The sequence below is a fragment of the Cherax quadricarinatus genome, chromosome 61 (genome assembly GCF_038502225.1).
Source record: "Cherax quadricarinatus isolate ZL_2023a chromosome 61, ASM3850222v1, whole genome shotgun sequence".
NCBI classification, from domain to species: Eukaryota; Metazoa; Arthropoda; class Malacostraca; order Decapoda; family Parastacidae; genus Cherax; species Cherax quadricarinatus.
In genome coordinates, this window is record NC_091352.1 from 1,586,895 (window position 1) to 1,606,072 (window position 19,178).

At 39.5% G+C, this 19,178-nt stretch overlaps 1 protein-coding gene across 6 annotated transcripts in view; it reads right to left on the minus strand.

The window, feature by feature from the left end:
- Positions 1–19,178, minus strand: part of sgg (shaggy) — a 91,377-nt gene that overhangs the window by 46,581 nt on the left and 25,618 nt on the right. For all 6 annotated transcript variants that reach the window (XM_053792114.2, XM_070098114.1, XM_053792117.2 and 3 more), the window contains exon 2: positions 7,288–7,478. In XM_053792114.2, the coding sequence (XP_053648089.1) occupies positions 7,288–7,478 (191 nt within the window). The remainder of the gene's footprint in view (positions 1–7,287; positions 7,479–19,178) is intronic.

A 19,178-nucleotide genomic window follows, 5' to 3' on the forward strand; every position in this document is an offset into this window, starting at 1 on the left:
TATCTCACCCCAGAAAGTCATTTTATTTGTCAGCAAGTTAGGGATGGGGCCATATCCTCTCTTAATGAAAAAAAAATGAGGGAGGGAAAGCTTCCAAAAGTGTTCAGAGCTCTGTTTAGGAAGAAAGTCAACATTTCATTTGAGTCAATTCTGAATTTTTTTTAAGTTACCATGCAGGAAATTTGTACAAAGGATTACTGCATAGTGGACCCTTGACCAACGATGGCATCGACTAATGACAGAATCAGGCAACGGTGCATTTTTGGGTGAAATTATTGGCTCGACCAACGATGAAAAACTCAGGTAAGGACATTCGTCCTGAAAGTGTCCGCCTGTCTGTCCAACCTGAGCGCCTCAGTTGCCCTGCCTTCAGCTAGTGTGCCATTGTTTACAAGCCAGGGCGGACGGTTTCATGCATACATGTAATATATTTTATATTATTCCATTGTTTTTAGTGCTTGTAACTGCTAAATAAGCCACCAGGGGCACAAAGAAAGCTTCTAGTGCCAACCCGTGGTAAAAAGGGTGAGAAATACTAGTGAAATACTAGTGTACCACCGTCAGCTGCTGCTGAACCACTGTCAGCTGCTGCTGCACCGTCAGCTGCTGATGTACCACCGTCAGCTGCTGCTGTACCACCGTCAGCTGCTGCTGCACCACCATCAGCTGCTGCTGCACCACCATCAGCTGCTGCTGCACCACCGTCAGCTGCTGCTGCACCACTGTCAGCTGCTGCTGCACCACCATCAGCTGCTGCTGCACCACCATCAGCTGCTGCTGCACCACCGTCAGCTGCTGCTGTACCACCGTCAGCTGCTGCTGTACCACCATTAGCTGCTGCTGTACCACCGTCAGCTGCTGCTGTACCACCGTCAACTGCTGCTGTACCACCGTCAACTGCTGCTGTACCACCATCAGCTGCTGCTGTACCACCGTCAGCTGCTGCTGTACCACCATCAGCTGCTGCTGTTGCTGCACCACTACCAGCTGCTGCTGCACCACCATCAGCTGCTGCTGTAGCACAGTCAGCTGCTACTGCTGCTGCACCGTCAGCTGCTGCTGTACCACCGTCAACTTCTGCTGTTGCTGCACCACTGTCAGCTGCTGCTGTACCACTGTCAGCTGTTGCTGCACCACTGTCAGCTGCTGCTGCACCACCATCAGCTGCTGCTGCACCACCATCAGCTGCTGCTGTTGCTGCACCACCACCAGCTGCTGCTGCACCACCATCAGCTGCTGCTGCACCACCATCAGCTGCTGCTGTAGCACTGCCAGCTGCTACTGCTGCTGCACCACCAGCTGCTGCTGTACCACTGTCAGCTGCTGCTGCTGTTGCTGCACCACCACCAGCTTCTGCTGCTGTACCACAATCAGCTGCTACTGCTGCTGCACCACCATCAGCTGCTGCTGTACCACTGTCAGCTGCTGCTGTACCACTGTCAGCTGCTGCTGTACCACTGTTAGCTGCTGCTGTTGCTGCACCACTGTCAGCTGCTGCTGCACCACCATCAGCTGCTGCTGTACCACAGTCAGCTGCTGCTGTTGCTGCACCACCATCAGCTGCTGCTGCACCACCATCAGCTGCTGCTGCACCACTGTCAGCTGCTGCTGTACCACAGTCAGCTGCTGCTGCTGCACCACTGTCAGTTGTACTACTCGAATATGTGGAGAGTGTGTTGTTGGTATGGCTTAATGATAAACAATTACCGAGAAACAATTAACCCCAGAGGGTTAGCCACCCAGGAAAGTCAGTGCGTCATCGAGGACTGTAACTTATTTCCAGTGGGGTCCTTAATCTTGTCCCCCAGGATGCTACCCACACCAGTCGACTAACACCCAGGCGAACAGGAAAAAACGCTTGGAACTAGTGCTCATGTTTGTGAATTTAAGACCAGCAAAGGTTGGTTTGAGAGAATCGTAGTGGCATACACAGTGTGATAAAGCATGGCGAAGCTGAAAAATTCCAACCCCAACAAATGTTCAATTGTGACGAAATAGGCCTGTTCTGGAAGAAAATGCCAAACAGGACCTACATTACTCAGGAGGAAAAGGCACTCCCAGGACACAAGCCTATGAAAGACAGGCTAACTCTCATGTTTTGTTGTAATGCTAGTGGGGATTGCAAAGTGAAGCCTTAACTCACGTATCACTCTGAAAATCCCAGAGTGTTCAAGAAAAACAGTGTCTCATCACTCATTAATACTTTTCAATGAAGGTAAGTGTCATTTTAGCATTTATTTATGTATTTATTGTGCATGTCTCATTGTTTTCTTTGTAGGGAAATGTATATTTCATGTAAAATTTTTTTTTTTTTTTTTAATATTTTTGGCTGTCTGGAATGGATTAATTGGATTTCCATTATTTCTTATGGGGAAAATTAATTCGGCTAACGATAAATTCAGCTAAGGACAAGCTCTCTGGAACGGATTAAAATCATTGGTCGAGGGTCCACTGTAGAATGGTTTGGGAAATTTGGACACTAATAAACATTATTTGTTACCAGTCAAGTGTGATGATAACTGCATTTTGCAAGAATGAGGAAGAAAAACAAAAGCAAATATTCCTTCACCCAATGCCTATTCTTTTTTTTATTATATTCACAGCACCACATGGAGATTTAAGCAATTTTCCCTATTTCTAATTTGCCTTCATTTTTCCATTTATATTTCTTCCTTCCATCTTTTCCATGTCTGTATTTTATTTGCTGAGGTATTCTCCATTTCATTCATACTTTCAGAATTTCTTAGTCCATGTAGGTGCCAGCCATCACAACTTTATATTAGGTAAACCAGCATTTAGAAGTACAGAAGAAATGCTTGGATAAAAGTCTTGTGAATACTGATCGATGAAAAGGTGAGAAACCACTTAAAGACTGATAAATGGAACAGAGATATTTGTGTATTTTGTCCTCAGTCATAAAATCCTCTTTAGGGTCCTCTTGTCTCACAACATTTCAGCTCCATGAGTCTACCACTCAAAAGTGCCTAATATTTATTAAGAAGTCTAGAGGTGTTCCTTGCATCAAGGACGAGGAACACCCAGAGGACCTAGGATAACACTAGTGCAGATCTGGGGGTAAAGGAGACATGTAGAGCAGGCTGGTATTGTGATAACATTATGTGCAAAGCTTTATCAGATCATCAAGTGAAAAGTTGTCAAGATAAACAGTTATTACAGAGTAAACAGCTGTTGGTCCAGCTGGCAAGATCACCAGCCTGCCTACTCTTAAATACAGTGGACCCCCGCATAACGATCACCTCCGAATGCGACCAATTATGTAAGTGTATTTATGTAAGTGCATTTGTACGTGTATGTTTGGGAGTCTGAAATGGACTTATCTACTTCACAATATTCCTTATGGGAACAAATTCGGTCAGTACTGGCACCTGAACATACTTCTGGAGTGAAAAAATATCGTTAACCGGGGGTCCACTGTATTAGCAGTTTCAAGTACAGCTGACCTTTGAACAACACAGGCTTGAAGTGCACAGGTCCAATTATACACAAATTTTTCAATAAATATATCAGAAATTTTGGGGGGATATTTGTGACCAAAAAATTAAGAAACGGTTAGGTATGTCATGAATATATAAAATATATGCACATTCTAGTCTACTTTATCATTTAAATCTATTATAAAAAGTTAAAATTTATCAAAACTTACACAAACTAACAATTACAGACCGTACATGTTGCATTCGCAGTTGAGAGAAATGCCAACAAACATACAGATGCAGCTGTATAAGTTTAACTGACTTTCATAACATTTTTGTATCTTTTCTTTATGAGGAAGTGGAACAGAATTCTTCCCCCGTAAGCCATGCATGTAGTAAGAGGCAACTAAAATGCCGGGAACAAGGGGCTAGTAACCCCTTCTCCTGTATAAATTACTAAAGTTAAAAAGAGAAACTTTTGTCTTTCTTTTTGGGCCACCCCGCCTCGGTGGGATACGGCCGGTGCGTTGAAAGAAAAAGATATATTATTATTATTGCAATTAATTGTGTTTTGTTTAGATGAGGCAAGGGGTATGGGAGAGCTCCTGTAAGTTTCTCCAGGTGATGCCATAATAGAATCAGGTTGTGTTTCTGCCTCACTTCAGAACCCAGGCTCTGGCTGGTATAAAGTAACAATAGGGTGTGTGCAAGTTCACTTATAAATTTAACACATTACTGCCATACGTGTATTTCTATACAGCAGTCAGTGACTGGAGTGTTTTCTGAAGATAACCAGATTTTTGTGGAGCAAGACCAAGGTGCAGCGAGCCACAGGTTTCAGTCCCGGTGCCTCCTTCAGTTATGTACTTTACCAGGAGAGACTTTCCGATGCAATCAAATCAGTTGTACAGGTGCTCCTCAACTTATGATGAGGTCACGTTCCAATAAACCCCACAAGTTGAAAATATCGTAAGTCGAATATGAATATATATTAAAAGCAAATAATGTCACTAAATAAGTGAATAAACAAAAAATTACAGTAAATAACTAAATAGCAGAATTGAAAAGTAAAATAAATACAAGTTTATCCTATCAACAAATGTACAGTACTGTACAATACAAAAAAAAAGTTTTACAGTTTAATCGCACCATTGTAGTCAAAATATCGCAAGTCAAACCATCATAAAGCGAGGAGCATCTGTATTTAAATGTTTAAGTGAAGAATGTCTGGGCTTGACCAGCTATCAATCATTTTTTTCATCTTGCTGACTGTCAAAGAAATATTAGAGTTCAGTTTTTGATACCCAATTTAATTATTTTTTTACCTATGGTTTTGAGTTACAGCTCAGCTATGATTTGTTTTACCTTGTGGTCTGGAGTTTTGAGACTCTATGATCGCGGGTTCAATCCCGGCAGGGGGTATGGTTTATGGATTATTGGTAATGCTCTATTATGTTTGCAATTTTCATTGCTGTGGTTAATACATCTAGCCAGTTTAATTCCCAACAGCCTGGACTTTACACAGGACAATTTTGTTGTAATGCAGTTCAAAAAGAGGCACTCAGAAATACTAATGGCACACAAAAATTTTGATATGCACTACAGAGTGAGAAAGAATTAACTAGCACATGATATTATAGTATAAGCAGCACTGTAGGTTTTTATAATATCAAGTTAAGAGCAAAATCTGGGTGCTAAACACTATGGAATTTTTTCCCTCTGTGAGGAATTGACAAGGTGGCCAAAAACAGGATGTTCCAAAGATGGGACACAGAAACAAGGGGTCACAGTTGGAAGTTGAAGACTCCTATGAGTCAAAGGGGTGTTAGGAAGTATTTCTTCAGTCATAGAGTTGTCAGGAAGTATTTCTTCAGTCACAGAGTTGTCAGGAAGTATTTCTTCAGTCACAGAGTTGTCAGGAAGTGGAACAGCCTAGAAAGCGATATAGTGGAGGCAGGAACCATACAGAGTTTTAAGATGAGGTTTGATAAAGCTCATGGAGCAGAGAGGGAGAGGACCTAGTAGCAATCAGCGAAGAAGCAGGGCCAGGAGCTATGACTCGACCCCTGCAACCACAAATAAGTGAGTACAAATAGGTGAGTACATGTACACACACACACATACATACACACACACATACATACACACACACACACATACATACACACACACACACACATACACACAAGTACACACACACACACACACAAGTACACACACATACACTCAACCATATTTGCCATTAATTCTGAATATGGTATTTTCATCATTCAATCTCATCTCTGGATATTAACCATGGTACCCAAGAGAAATACTAGTGATGCTGAAGATGCCAAAAAGAATAAGAATGGCTATGATGGCACTGAAGAAAGTGAAAGGTTTGGATAATGTTTCAAGGAAGTGCATGTGGAGACTATGATGAAGTATACTACTATATGAATAATATGTATATCCCCTCTCCCTCCTACCAATGTCTAGACTTGCTGCCCCGGTTCACTACTATGCCTACAAAGCCATCACAACTTGACTGATCCAGCACTTCCTACATGACAAATTACCCAATCTGATTGCATACATTTTTGGCTGCTCCCCCTACTCTCTATTATTTCTTTCATTCACCTTAATGTAAAACATACATTCCTCATTCACTTTTTATGATCAAATACATAAGCTTGTTTTAATTTTAGCTTTTTGGGTTTACTTACCAACAGCATACAATTTAATCCAAGCATTAAGCAACTTTCTATTTACCTACATAGGCCAGTAAAGTTTCTAGTCAAGTTTTCTTGTTGTGAGAGGAAGCAGTAACCACTTCTGGTGCTTCCCCTCAACAACCTTGGCAAAGCTCCACAAGTAGAACACAAATGGAGTGCTTGCGACTTTTGCCAAAGATTACTTCAGCCTGGTTTACTTGTTGCATTTTATACTCCCTACCGTGAAGCACTAACAAACTTAATAAAGGCTAAAAAAAAATTTCTGCCTTTGCAATGAATGCTTTTTCTGTTCTGACCTTTAATTTACCTGATCAATAAGGATAGGTAATGATATGATGAAATTGCTCATTATTCAAGCCTATTGTTAAGATTCTACAGAGTGAGAACAACTGGCAAGTGTCTTGCCTCTGACTCACTCTAATATTAAATGTCTATGTAATAAATGAATATTTGCACTGTGCTCTATTATCCCCAAAAAACAGACAAGGAGCTGGGGATGGGGAGGGCTGAGAACGGCAGTCCAAACTTTTGTTTATTAACCAGCTAAAGACTTAAAACTAATGGGGATGCACTAAACCTGTAGATCATACAGTACCTGGGACCAGTTTAACAGAACACAGGTTTAAATCTTTAATTCCAATGCAAAACTAAGGTTTCTCACCTTTTCTGTGCTTAATTATAATTAATAATGAATTTCACTCAACCTAATGGAGCGGCAAGGCAGGAGTGATCTTCATCCTAACTTAAGACCATCTTTGAGCAAGTAATAATGCACCCCAAGTAAAATGTTAAAAGTGTAGACAGTTGCCTAGCATATGAAAACCATTACAACCATAGCTATGACAGATTTTGAGTGTCCTACTTTTGCAGCAAGCCTGAGACCAGGCTTTCCTAATGACTGTCTAATCAGTCAGTAGACTGCAGTCTACATAAAAATCACAACCTTGCTGGTATCTCTAGTTATCTAGCTCCCTTTTTGAAGATTTCTACCTCTATTGAAGAATATTTCATACATTATGTTATATGCTGGTAGAAGGTTGAAGCGTTGTGGACCATGCATGTATAAATACACATGAACAAAGTGGTAGACATGCCTAACATTACAACAATACAGTAGAGTACTTTCACGAGTGACTAACCTTAAAGCGTTTATCTTGCAGCACCTTCTTGATGGCGACAAGCTCCCCAGTCTCACACAGCTTGGCTTGGAACACCACACCGAAACTACCATTGCCAATGACTTTTGTGTCCATGTATGACACTTCCTGCGGTCTATCTGAGCCCTGACCCGGGGTGGCAATGACCGTTGTAATCTTATTGCCATCTTTACCTGGAAAGCCCAAACACTTTTTTTAAAACATGAAATTATAATAAAAGTATGGGTTATTTTATTGGAGACTGATACAGGTATACTATGTATCTGCTATACACTTGGGCATCACCATCCTTGCAGCTCCAGTCTCACACCAGGCCTCATAAAAAAAAAAAAAGAATAACAGGAATAAAAAGTATTAAGGAACACAAGAAAGTACAGAGAAGTAAATACCGAAGGTCAATGAAAGTTTGTCAGACTTACCAGTTAACTTACATGGTCATAAGGTAAAGCAAAGAGCAACAACCCTGCCACAGGGACAGTGACAAATAAAGTTACAATACATGGAAACCTTACGAACAATGTTTTTCCCATGTAGTTACCAATATCAGGTCACAAGAAACAGTTAAACCTGGAAGAGGATGGGAAAATATATATAACAGAGCTGAGGCGAGCTGAAGAGTAAGTGGGGTGTGCAATAAATCACAATTATTACTCGATATCCTAGAAGTTTTCTGGCCATAGATTTTGCTACATGTGATATACCTGTAACTAAATTCAAGTGTTCTACCCTACCAACCTGGCCAAGCTTCCTTGTTGAGTGTATACCTGTTCCACCAGGCTGTTGCTGTTAGAAACCTGTTGGTCCATACAGCCTGGTTGATCTAGCATTTAGAAGAGGTAGTAATCCAGTTTCCTCTTCTGAATTTGATTCTCCTTGGCAAACAAAAGTGTGCTATACCAGTTCATCGGAAGAATTTCAGTGGCATATGCAAACATTGTTTACGTTGCCAATTCTGCTGACAAACTGGTATTTCGAAATTTCATTTTAAAGTTTCCAGATGTCTCACCCATTTGCATTTAGTCACAGATATTGCATGAAACAGTATATATCCCTGTAGTAACTACTACATTATGTTGGTGGTGTTTCTGTCTGGTGATGTCCTTGATGGTAATAGAGGCAGTGGTCACTATGTTCAGTCTGCTGCCAGAGAAAATCTTGAAAGCTACGTTTACCAATAACTTGTTGAAGAGGACTGTGTAGCTCTTATCAGTGTTAGGTCATGATGTTTAGGTCATGTCATCTGCAGTCCCTGATGAAGTAACAAGGGTAGAGTAGTTTGGTGTGTTTGTCTTCAAGGAAAGAGCACTTTCCTTCAAAATTAACTACTACAGAAATGATGAGCTCAGAGGATGAAAGCTGATGGTGTTGTATATTTCTAATATGTTTTTAATTAAGATCAGCACCCTTAAAAGCACACATTTTACATACTAAATCAATTGTACTAACTAAAAATACTATAAACATATGGCTTAATTTCCACCAATTTTACAAATAACTTTTCTTTCATTTCTTCATTTCCTATTCATTTATATACCACATCTGTATATCTATTCCAGCTAGATCCTTAAAAAAATAAAATTTGCATTCTAAAATCTTTTGCATACAATCTAAAAACTAAAAATGCACAAGGAAACTGATGACCAAATATATGTTAAAATGGACAATGGTGTAGTTAATTTATATCAAGGCAGATGTTGCTCTGTGAAGGAGAATATGACATGAATTTAGTGTTGGACATGTGACAGTGCCACATGTGTGGGGTGGGTGTATTGTTTGGCAGTGTGACACATGAAGCAGGAACAAGGCAAGGTGGTGGTGGTGGTGGTGGTGGTATAACATTTGGTGAGATCTTACTTTGTTGTAGCCTTATCTTAGGTACAACTCACTGTGGGTCATAACACACACACTAACATCTATACTGTCAATACATCTATATCTGAGTACATTAATGATTAAATTGCAAATGTGATACTTATGCCAACTTTCAACAAGAATTTATATACTGCATTCTTACAAGTAATAGGTTGGTAGAGAGCAACCACCCAGGGAGGTACTACTGTCTTATGAATGTGAAACAAGCCTACCAAATCTGGTAGCATTGCTAGTCTTTATTTTCTGTCTCATGACTATGTAAGATGGCAGGGAGATCTCACAAACTTCTACAATGCTTTCATCCAGTATGTACCTATCATTACTTTTCAGTAATACATATTTCCTTTCAAATTTCTGAGGCCTGGTGAGGGAGTGGACCACAGGAGCGATGATCCCCGGAACCAGCAACAAACAGGTTTCCCATTCTTCATCTGGATACCAAAAGCTTACGCTACATCTTATCATGATGAGGTTCATGTTACGCTAACTTAGGGAGTGATAAACCACTTAATGTGATATCAGTTACTGCCTCTCGTAACCATACCTGTTACCAATTTTGAGAGTTCTATTTTAACAGCTCAGCCAAAGGCCAGATTTCCCTGTTGACTGCCTGAATAACCTGTGCAGGATCTATAGGTATATATATATAGCCATCACATCCTGGTTGATCTGGCTTTTTTTCACAACATTTACATAGTCCAGTTTCCTCTTAAATTTTCACTTTACTTTTCTCTCAATATATCTTATATATGCTTGGTAAATATGAGAAATATTGCTACAATAAAGGTTGAAGCTTTTAAGATACTGGACTGGTTTCTGCAAAAAAAATGTCAGGCGAGTCTGGTGGGCAGCAATAGTCTGATTACTTGAGCAATCATCCTAGGCTGCAGGAATGGAATTCTGTAAATCTGTTACAGGTAGTACATATGCATCAGTTGCAGTCCCTAGAGCCAATGATTTGGACTCTGCTCATATTCCATATGCCAATCAATTATGTTAAAAATTCTGTTCAAAATAGCTGTGCTGGTATCCATTCACATCCTGCCAAATGTTCAGGTAACAACCCATAAGCTTCATACAGCACTCTACAATCACTTTTTGAAGTGGACTTTATCTTAACTTCTGTAACTTGAAGACTGATAGAAAATCTTTAAAATTACTTTTAACTTCTGTACTCTAAAGAGATTTAATGTATAATTTATTAAAAAAATAAAAACCCAGCTGTGAGGAAGTGTTCATTTATCAGGCTTCACTCATCCAGTGTATGTTGTTATAACTGTGGGGAAGCACTAAAACTGAAAGAATCAGAGCATCTAGGAAATGAAAGGTAATCGGGTTCAATCCTATGAGGGTAAGAGCTCAGCAAATCCCTGAAGCAAGAGCCTTTCATCAGCATCAAAATGCCACACTTGAAGGGAATCATCCAGCAGAATACACAGTGAACCTCCAATTAACAAACTAATGAGAGGAGGAGTGTATGATATTACTGTTCGTCCGAAACCTCCAAATTAAAAAGGTAATTTTTCATAACTGTAGCATAAAAAGATCAAGTTCTGAATGAGTGGACTTGGTCTGCTGATATAGAAGATAACCAAACATTAAGAATACAGGTTTTGCAACCTGTAGTGCCACAGTACAGTTATGTACTGAATAGTAATCTTGGAGTACTGCATGTAATTTACAGTCATTTTATTTATCTTTTTGTGGTGGGGAGACGAGGTGTAATCTGCCATGATCGATGATAGTAAGTCAGAATAACTTTTATTCTGAGCTGAACTAGCATGAACAATAAACTTTAAGAACATAGTCCAAGTTTGTCCTTGCTTCTATGGATATCACGCACTGTTTCTTAGCATCAAATTCCTCCATACATGTGCCACTGAGATGCCAGACTCAACCTTCTTTATTAGTTCAAGTTTGTGCTTAACACTGAGAACCAAACATTTACTCACGGCACCACCACTTTCTTTACAAGCCATTGTTAACTGCACTTTACTTAATAGGTTAATAAAGTCCCACAAAACACTAAGTCCAGGGAAAACTGTAGACTGAATGACAAGTGTATGCATGAGTGAACACAAGCAATAAACAGATATGGGTAGCCTATGATTCAGGGAACAATGACAACCTCGAAGTAACTGGACTTAGTCCGATGGTTCATACGACAACCACACACTATCACTATGGACAAAATACAGAATAATGGACTTCTCAATTTTGTAGGATGCTTCCAATGATTGTCTGGCCAAATTTTTTGCCTATAATTGGTAAATTCCATTAAGTGGAGGCCTGTTAACTAGAGGCTTTATTGTATTTAGATCTGTCTGTGGTAATCTATAATTGCTATGCAAGACTGCCACTAGTGATAATATAAAAAACACCGAACTAATACTACATGATAAATTAAATCAGAAGTCAAGGATTTATTTTTATCAAATTATCAACAAATCCTTTATAAAATAATAATAAATCCTATTGCAAATTTAAAATATATTTCAAGTATGCTTGTTGCAGCTCTAAAGTGCATGGTTGTGCAAAGTTGAAAATATGCTAAGTTGAATATGAATATATGCTAAATACATAAGCAAATAAATAACTACTGCCACTGAATGAGAAAATAAACAAACAATGACTGTAATTAAATACCATTTATAAAAGTAAATAAATGAACACAAGTTACAGCTTTCTGCCTTCATGCTGGGTAATTATCTCAAGTTTCTCCAAGGTACGTACGTAATTGCTTTTGCACCATCGTAAAGTCAAAATATCACAAGTCGAGGACCACTTGTATTACTTAATCAATAAATCTGTATTAAAATTCTATTCCAAACTCTTAAATTTCCAGCTATGTAATACAGGCATACCTCACTCAACACCTCACCTGGAGTCCAAGATTGGAGAATGTTGAGGAGCAATGGTAAACACGGTTTGAATATCATTATTGAGAAAGAATAAAAAAAATCATACTTGGCAGGTCAGTAGACCTACAACCATCTAGCAAGGTGTTATCATCCTCTCACCTGAATATGGAATGTAAACCTGTTAAATGTATTGCAATGTAAACCTGTTAAATGTATTGCAATGTAAACCTGTTAAATGTATTGCAATGTAAACCTGTTAAATGTATTGCAATGTAAACCTGTTAAATGTTTTGCAATGTAAACCTGTTAAATGTATTGCAATGTAAACCTGTTAAATGTATTGCAATGTAAACCTGTTAAATGTATTGCAATGTAAACCTGTTAAATGTATTGCAATGTAAACCTGTTAAATGTTTTGCAATGTAAACCTGTTAAATGTATTCCAATGTAAACCTGTTAAATGTTTTGCAATGTAAACCTGTTAAATGTATTGCAATGTAAACCTGTTAAATGTTTTGCACTCTGGCAGATATAAATGCTCTTTTCTCAGTGTCTCCTGAACTCATAGATGACAGGTAAATCTTACAAACTTCTACATGTACATTTGGTACCCATTTTTACTCACCTGTTTCTCAATATTTCTTAGTCCCATATTTCCTTTCTAATTTAGAAAACTGGTCCAAGACCAGGTCATGGGGGTGATTATCACAGGAACCATTAACAGTTAACAGATATAACCCTAAATTTATTCAAAGTGTATTACAAATGTTGCTTAACATTAACCAAATGCCAAACTGTTAGTGTAATGCTCATAACATCTACATAATAGGTCAGCATGCATGTAATGACACTATAAAAATTAAAGAAATGCAATGAAAATTTGAATATCAGTCAAGTGGCAGGTGAAAGCGAGTCTCGTCTTCAAAACACAAATTTAACCATCAGGTTTCATTTACATGTTATGCCAATAGTGTAGCCACCTTCTCTATAATACAGTAAAAAAGAATTTTGCATGTCTTGGAACAAGAGGAAAAATGTGTGGATGCTAAGTTCTAATGTTAACCTAAACACCTGAAGGAGCACAAATTTCTAAGCTACCCTTCCTCCCATATTATACAGCAGAATTAATTTTTATTTTGAGCCTTTGTGCCCCACAGTAATAGCATGTAAGAAAGATAGGGAAGGGAAGAGGAAGGGGAGGGAGCAGAAAGGTGGGAAGAGGGAAGGGGAAGGAGAGCATGCGAGCTAGAGCAAACTTCGAGTTAACCTTGAAACAGTGACAGCAAGTGCATGCCAAGCACTTTGTCACCTTATCAAAGTGAGCACAGATGGCATACACTGTCTTATGGGTTGACTAAGTTTTGGCAACTGCACTTGGTTTTGTGCCAGCATTCATCCCCCAAAATAGCTATTTTAGTGACTAAAAATTGCATTGATGCAAAGACTAAGAAAAGCATTAGTTGTAAAGTGAGTAAAATATGTAAAATACCGCAACCAATGAAATAGGGACATAAAGCAAAACATGCTGTGTCAATGGTCCACTAAAGAAAAATAATGTCTGCATAGCCTGTCTACCCCAGCACCTGCCCCATCCTAGCATGCAAGAATGGCTGCTGGCTGAGTTTGTTCGTCACAGAAGGGCACCAACCCACCTGCCTCAGCCAAGCTGATGCAAGCCACTACCACAAATTTCATTAACAGGGAGGAGACTGTAGTCATGTGGGTTTGCACCTCAATATACCCAGGCTTTAAATAAATTTATGATAGCCAGGTTGTTAAGTGGGGGTTGTCTATAATATTCATGAAAATACATAATACCATTCTACCCATTAACAAACTTATCTTTCCACCGACTCCTGCAACTTTCAATCAATCATGCACTCTATGATTTACTTACCCAGCTTATCAATTTCCCTACTATCACAACTGCAAGAAAGATAATAGACTGGACAACAGCCAATCCAATAACAAAACTCATTAGTGAAGTATTACATTAACCCTTTGCGGGCCGACAGGTCCTCTCAGAGACTTGTTCTCAGGGTCGGCCAAATTTAAAAAAAAAAAAAAAATTCTTGTGAAAAGATAGAGAATCTTTTCCCGATCATAATGACACCAAAAGTATGAAATTTGATGGAAAACTTACGGAATCATGCTCTAGCGAAGTTAGCGGTCTCGATGATGTTCACGCATCGGCGATTTTGCCCACTTCGAGCCCTATTTTCGGCCAATTCCAGTGTACTAGTCGACAAAAATCATAACTATTCCGCTAGAACTCCATTTTTTCTATAGAATGAGTACAATAAACCACCCATTTACCAATTTCAACTATCCAATAAAGTGGTCAGAATTTAGCAATTTTGCCAATTTCACACAAATTTCAAAAGATGCCAATTTCCAAATAGGGTCCAGAATAAATAAGAAAGACATTCTTGGCACTAAAATAACAAGTTCTCTGTTCATCAGTCACATCCCCAGGCCCTTCTTATATTTCTTTGGCTTTCTACTTTGAATTTTTATTCTTACAAAAAAATAAGATTTACTGTTATGCAGACTACTGCATTAGTGTAGAAATGGTATAAATAATATCGGCGCACTTGTGAAAGAATATTAGACTCACCAGTTGATGTGTATTGAACGCTTGGCATGATTTGTTTACTTTTGAACTTTGGTAAAAATCGAACATTTCTGCTACTTTGAGCTCAATTTCAAGGTACTTTTTATTGTAAAACCAATCAAAACCATCTCAATTTCTGTAATATGTCTTCCATTCTATAAAATGAGACCAAGAAAACTAGAATACAACAATAAATACCATACGAAAATACAGTGCAAAGTCGCTGTTTTAATCCAAAAACACGGTCAAAGTTTTTTTTTTTCTCATTACACACTGTGTGCTGCAGGATTTTTTTTATACTGCGCACACTGACCACATAGACCCATTCTTTCATATGTAGGCCTACCAGCTTTCTCTCACTAGATTTGAGGGCGCTAGAATATAGGAGTATGTACTAGTATGTCAAAAACCCTGGGTCGTAAGACGTACTAGGACGTCCGAAACCCCCAAAGGGTTAAATGGGAATGCTGTTTTACACTATCAGTCACAGGCTGGCATAATTGCAATCTGAGGAACATGCAGAGAACTTCCACTGCCAATATTAAACATCTTAATTGTATGGTTGGCATAAGCCTTTAAACTGCACTCCTTGGAGCACAGTCAAGAATGATATGTACAGCACTCTGCTGTATCATAATTGACACCTGGAAATACTGGAGGGGCTGGTTCCAATGTTACACACTGAAATACTGTACAGTAAGTCCTCACTTAATGTCGTTGATAGGTTCTTGGAAACTGCAACTTCAAGCGAAACAATATAGTATAATGAAACCACACCTCGCTGTCCATCGTCAAACCTCTAAAACTAGAAGGTTTCTAATGCCACACGTTTTCTGTTGTTTGTGGCCACAGACATCAGGGGGTGCAAACTGCACCTTTAGCACTCACTGCAAAGGGTTATATCAAGGAATAAATGCTTGCAAAGCAAAAATTGTAAGGAGCACTTCCTACCACTATGCAATTCAAAAGCAAACAATAACAAATATGGCGGGCTCGCTGAGCGCTTTCATACCGCATCGTTTGTTGTCATGCATTTTTATGATTATTGTATACTTTACGAATTTTTGTTTTACAGTACAGTGGACCCCCGCATAGCGAACTTAATCCGTGCAAGAGGGCTGGTCGTTATGCGAAATGTTCGCTATGCGAATTAATTTTCCCCATAAGAAATAATGGAAATAAAATTAATCCGTGCAAGACACCCAAAAGTATGAAAAAAAAATTTTTTTACCACAAAAAAATGTTAATTTTAGTACACACAAACTGAAAAAGGCATGCACAATTACATGACACTTACTTTTATTGAAGATCTGGTGATGATTGATGGGATGGGAGGAGGGGAGAGAGAGTGTTAGTGTTTAGAAGGGGAATCCCCTTCCATTAGGACTTGAGGTAGCAAGTCCTTTTCTGGGGTTACTTCCCTTCTTCTTTTAATGCCACTAGGACCAGCTTCAGAGTCACTGGACTTCTTTCGCACAACATATCTGTCCATAGTGGCCTGTACCTCTCGTTCCTTTATGATTTGTCTAAAGTGGTTCACAACAGTGTCATTGTAACAGTCACCAGCACGGCTTGCAATAGCTGTGTGAGGGTGATTTTCATCAAAAAAGGTTTGCACTTCAAGCCATTTTGCACACATTTCCTTAATCTTTGAAGTAGGCAATTCCTTCAATTTCTCTCTCCCCTCCTTTGAACCAGTTTCCCCAGGTCTGGCCTCTTGCTCTTGAAGTTGATCTATCAGCTCATCAGTGGTTAGTTCTTCATTGTCCTCCTCCACCAACTCTTCCACATCCTCCCCACTAACCTCCAACCCCAAGGACTTCCCCAATTCCACAATTGATTCCTCAACTGGTATACTACTCATCTCAGGGTTAGCCTCAAACCCTTCAAAATCCCTTTTGTCTACACATTCTGGCCACAGTTTCTTCCAAGCAGAGTTCAAGGTTCTCTTAGTCACTCCCTCCCAAGCCTTACCTATAAGGTTTACACAACTGAGGATATTAAAGTGATCCTTCCAAAACTCTTTTAGAGTCAATCGAGTGTCTGTGGTCACTTCAAACCACTTTTGAAACAGAGCTTTTGTGTACAGTTTCTTGAAGTTGGAAATGACCTGCTGGTCCATGGGCTGCAGGAGAGGAGTGGTATTAGGAGGCAAAAACTTCACCTTAATGAAGCTCATGTCCCCATAAAGTCGCTCTGCCACGTCTGTAGGATGACCAGGGGCATTGTCTAACACCAGGAGGCACTTAAGGTCTAATTTCTTTTCAGTTAGGTAATCTTTCACATTGGGGGCAAATGCATGGTGTAACCAGTTATAGAAAAATTCCCTAGTGACCCATGCCTTACTGTTTGCCCTCCACAGCACACACAAATTATCCTTGAGGACATTCTTTTGCCTGAACGCTCTGGGAGTTTCAGAGTGATACACTAATAAAGGCTTAACTTTGCAATCACCACTAGCATTGGCACACATCAACAAAGTAAGCCTGTCTTTCATAGGCTTATGTCCTGGGAGTGCCTTTTCCTCCTGAGTAATGTAGGTCCTGCTTGGCATTTTCTTCCAGAACAGGCCTGTTTCATCACAATTAAACACTTGTTCAGGTTCCAGTCCTTCAGTTTCTATGTACTCCTTGAATTCATGCACATATTTTTCAGCCGCTTTGTGGTCCGAACTGGCAGCCTCACCATGCCGTATCACACTATGGATGCCACTACACTTCTTAAATCTCTCAAACCAACCTTTGCTGGCCTTAAATTCACTCACATCATCACTAGTTGCAGGCATTTTTTTAATTAAATCGTCATGCAACTTCCTAGCCTTTTCACATATGATCGCTTGAGAGACGCTATCTCCTGCTAGCTGTTTTTCATTTATCCACACCAATAAGAGTCTCTCAACATCTTCCATCACTTGCGATCTTTGTTTCGAAAACACAGTTAAACCTTTGGCAACAACAGCTTCCTTGATTGCCGTTTTCTTGCCCACAATAGAAGCGATGGTTGATTTTGGTTTCTTGTACAACCTGACCAGGTCGGTGATACGTACTCCACTTTCATACTTATCAATGATCTCTTTCTTCATTTCAGTGGGTATTCTTACCCTTTGAGGTGTAGGGTTGGCACTAGAAGCTTTCTTGGGGCCCATGGTCACTTATTTTCCACAAACAGCACCGAAAACACTGTAATAATACGAAATATTCCGAGTGTATGCTTGAATGTTACCGCGGAGGCTGGCTGGTAAACAATGGGACGGGCGGCACATGTGAGGCTGGCTGAGGGCACATTGGACGCGTCTCGGACGAAGGTCGCTGAGCGGGTTTTTGTCCACTATGCGGGGCAAAATTTTAGCGAACAAAGCGTTCTCTATGCGGATTGTTCGCTATGCAAGGCGTTCGCTATGCGGGGGTCCACTGTAATTTGTATTCACTGTACTCATTTGATTTTTTTCTCATCAACATTATAACAAAAGACACAATGAAACAACGTTATTCAAGAACCTGCTGCACTCTCTTATAAGAGCATGCAGCCATGCACATTAGACAGTGGGATGATTGTGACTACCTGACAAACCTTGCACAGCAGAGTAGGACAACCATCCATGAGAAGACCATAAATGTGACTAGTATGTTCAATTTGCAGAAGAAAGAGAACAATCTCTAACAAGCCCTACTGATAAGTCACACTTGTCAATGGCCCAAGTCTGACCACATCATCATCATTACTTTCCTTTTCCTAAGTACAGGTTATTTGTGCATATATAAACCTCCAAACAACAGACTTTGGAAAAACAGAAAAAAAAAAATCTGCTGGGTCAATCGATTTGGAAACTATGACGTCTACTGGTTTACAGATCTATCCAGTATTGTTACAATCACAAAACAATTTCCTCTCTATCTACCACTACTATCATTACTGGCCATCTGAACCCAATCCCCCAATTAGTTGATTATATGGAGGGTTTACTGTACACATAAGTATAGGCACAGTGCAATACAGTATGGTATTTCTTGTCTATTTCTCCCTCATACCTCAGCCTTCAAGAGGATTGCCTTGATGCTGATGAAAGGTTAATGACCTGAAGAATTAAGAAGTACCCTTCCCTGCCAACTACCATATCAATACGAAACCATCATTTTTGTATGCTCTTTCTTCTGTACATCAGTGAGCTTATTGGCACTAACAACCAGTTAGCTTTCCATGACCTCCTGAACAGACTGTCACAAATTCAGTGTGAAACTGTTTATAGTGTACATAGTCATATTAAATGATCCCCATTTCATCATTCAGAACACAGATTGAGTACTGCAGAATACAGGGTACTAGCAGCCCTAGAACCCCAGTATCCGTGGGGGATACATTCCAAGACCTACCGTGGATACCCGAAACCAAAGATGTCTTTTTTCATTAACATACATACCTAAGATAAAGCTTGTTAAATTACACACAATAAGTCGAGAATTAGTACTTTTTACTGATGGAAACCACTTTATGGTTTCTTTTAGGCTTAGAAGAACTACCAACATCAC